The 2,823-nt window shown below is 45.6% G+C and overlaps 1 protein-coding gene across 1 annotated transcript; it reads left to right on the top strand.

Annotated features, from left to right (window-relative positions):
- Positions 1-353: 353 nt before the first annotated feature.
- LOC117350462 (olfactory receptor 4E2-like) lies at positions 354-1,301 on the top strand. Its single transcript, XM_033924755.1, has one exon. The coding sequence runs from the start codon at positions 354-356 to the stop codon at positions 1,299-1,301; it is 948 nt and encodes a 315-aa protein (XP_033780646.1).
- Positions 1,302-2,823: the final 1,522 nt, after the last annotated feature.

Raw genomic sequence — 2,823 nt, 5'->3', positions numbered from 1 at the left:
AATGATCTGAAACAATGTCAAAACAAAGAATTTCATTTCTGTATATTGCCATTTAACAAAATAATACTCTTTTCAGCTACAGTGGCAAAATAAAGTTCAGAATTTAGGAAGTTGGTTGGTTGGGTTGAAAAATTTTCAGGAGAATGATTACAGAGAAGTGTTTAAAATGCAAAAAATACCCAAATAAACCTGAAAAAATTTCAGCCAGGATTTGAAAAAACTAGAGTCAGAGCATTACACAATAACCCAAGAAATCCTTACAAAGAATGTTCTCTGAGTATCTGTCTGATTTTCTGTATTCTTTCTATTATCACTTATGTTTCTCTTTCCCTCCAGTTGATGAAGTGGAAGAAATGGCAGTAAAGAATGAAACTAGAGTCACACATTTCATCCTTCTAGGACTTTCTAGCAATCCGGATTTACAGATGGTATTCTTTGTGATGTTTCTATCCATGTACTTGCTCACTATAGCTGGGAATCTTCTCATTATAATAACCATATATATGGACCATCAACTGCACACACCTATGTACTTCTTCCTTAGCAATCTGTCTTTCATAGATTTGAGCTTTGCCACGGTCACTGTCCCTAGAGCTCTTCATCTCTTTCTCATGAAGATCAGAACTATTTCTTTCACTGACTGCATGACTCAGTTGTTTTTCTTGCATGTCATCGGGGGTGCGGAATGCTTTCACCTGATCTTGATGGCTTTTGACCGCTATGTTGCCATCTGTAAGCCTTTACGCTATACCACAATAATGAGCAGACGCATTTGTCTCCTGCTGATTCTTTCTACTTGGGCAGGTGGTCTCTTTCACGCCTTTCCACAGTCACTTCCAATAATTCTGTTGCCCTTTTGTGGTCCTAACGAGATAGATCATTTCCTTTGCGATGGGCCCGCCTTGTCTTTGTTGGCTTGCTCTAATACCTTTATCAGTCAAACGGCAGATATGGCCAACAGCGGATTGTTAGCCATTTTTGGTTTCTCATTGTTGGTCATATCTTACGTATACATCATCTCCACTATTTTAAAAATTAACTCAGCTGAGGGACGGTGGAAAGCTTTCTCTACTTGTGCCTCCCACCTCCTGGTGGTCAGTTTTTTCTTTGTCCCCATTGGCTTCGTCTACTTGAAGCCTTCAGCGTCGTTTGCAGCTGATAAACCACTTGCTGTATTTTACAGCCTTGTGACCCCATTCTTAAACCCCATTATTTATACAATGAGAAACGAGAGGGCAAGAAAAGCTATGAAGAAACTGGGAGGTAGGACTATTTCTATTTTCAATACGCATATAAACTGATTTTTCTCCATTTAATGTGGCATACAATGAACTGAACATGGAGGGATGCACATATAAAACTCGGTCTACATATAGGTCTTTAGTCCACAAATAGAATACAAGGTCTGCAGTAGGGTCATCGGAAAAGGAAGGTTTTCACTGCTTTACTGAAGTCCCTCAGGCTATCCAGGTACCTGATCTGTGTGGGCAGCTGGTTCCATAGTTTGGGGAGGAAGTGGCTATAGGAGCACTTGTGTGCTGTTTCCAGGAGGAGGGCTCTTCCGGGGGGTATGCTGAACCATTTCTTGTTTTCTGAGCGAAGGGAATGGTTATGAATGTAAGATTGCAATTTGGCAGAAATGTAACAAAAGAGGCCATCATTTTTACACCTTCTCTCATTTATTGATATATGGTCTTTAAGTTGTTCTTTAAACACTAGTCTTTAAGCCCGTTACATTAACGGGTGCTAGAATAGATGTGTCTGTCTGTCTGTCTGTGTTTCTTTATCTCTCTCTCGCCTTGGCCACTGTCTGTATCCTTCTATCTCCCCCCCCCCCCCCCGAGCAAAGCTGTCTGCCCCCAGGACACACCTCCCCCCCAAAGCAGGCCCCTTTCCCTCTCCCTAACTGTCTCTCCATGGCCCTCTTCTGTCTCCCCCCCGAGCAAAGCTGACTGTCCCCAGCACACCTCCCCCCAAAGCAGCCCTCTTTCCCTCTCCCTATCTCTCCATGGCCCCTTCTGTCTCCCCCCAGCACACCCCTCCCCCCAAAGCAGCCCCCTTTCCTTTTCCCCCTGGCTCCCGGTATTGATTCCCTTCTTACCCTCCCAAAATCCAGGCGTCTTCTGGCCTGCTCCTCTTCACCAAAGCAGCCTGCGATCGTGGTGGCCGGCTTTAGCGAACCTCGCAGGCTGCTTTCCAACTCGGTAGCACGTTCCCTCTGACGCGATCCCATGCGTCAGAGGGAGCGTGCTACTGAAGCTGGAGAGCGGCCTGCGAGGTTCTTTAAAGCCGGCCACTATCACAGGCTGCTCTGAAGAGGAGGATCAGCGGCAAGTGAGGGCGGGAGGTGACACGGCAACTCCTTCTGCACGGAGGTGGAGAGCGGCTTGTGAGGTTCGCTACAGCTGGCTGGCGAACCTCAGCAGGCCGCTTTGAAGAGGAGCGGGAGGGAGGAGTCGCTGGTGTCTTCTGCACAGTCACGCGCAGGTGCCGTGAGGACTGGCACAGAAGCACACCTCACGGCGCCAGTGCTCATGAATTTTCAAGAGCGCATGCGCCTCTAGCATTTTATTATTATTGATTCTCATTATTTGTCCCTTGAAAGATTGAGTAAAGCTAAATGAATTATACTTTATAAGAGTTATATCTTGTTGCATCAAAGAACCCTGTTGTATGTAAATATTTGATTCATTAAGGTCTCGTTTGACAAAGCAGTGCTAACAATTATGAAGCCCATTCAATTCTCAAGGGCATCCTGGCATGGAGGTAAGGAATGGCCTGGTGGCAGAACAGCTGCCTCAACTTCCTGAGGTTGTGGGATGA

This window comes from Geotrypetes seraphini, chromosome 16, assembly GCF_902459505.1.
Source record: "Geotrypetes seraphini chromosome 16, aGeoSer1.1, whole genome shotgun sequence".
Taxonomy (NCBI): Eukaryota; Metazoa; Chordata; class Amphibia; order Gymnophiona; family Dermophiidae; genus Geotrypetes; species Geotrypetes seraphini.
The sequence above is the reverse complement of the archived record's forward strand: the minus strand, read 5'-3'. Positions and strand labels throughout refer to the sequence as shown.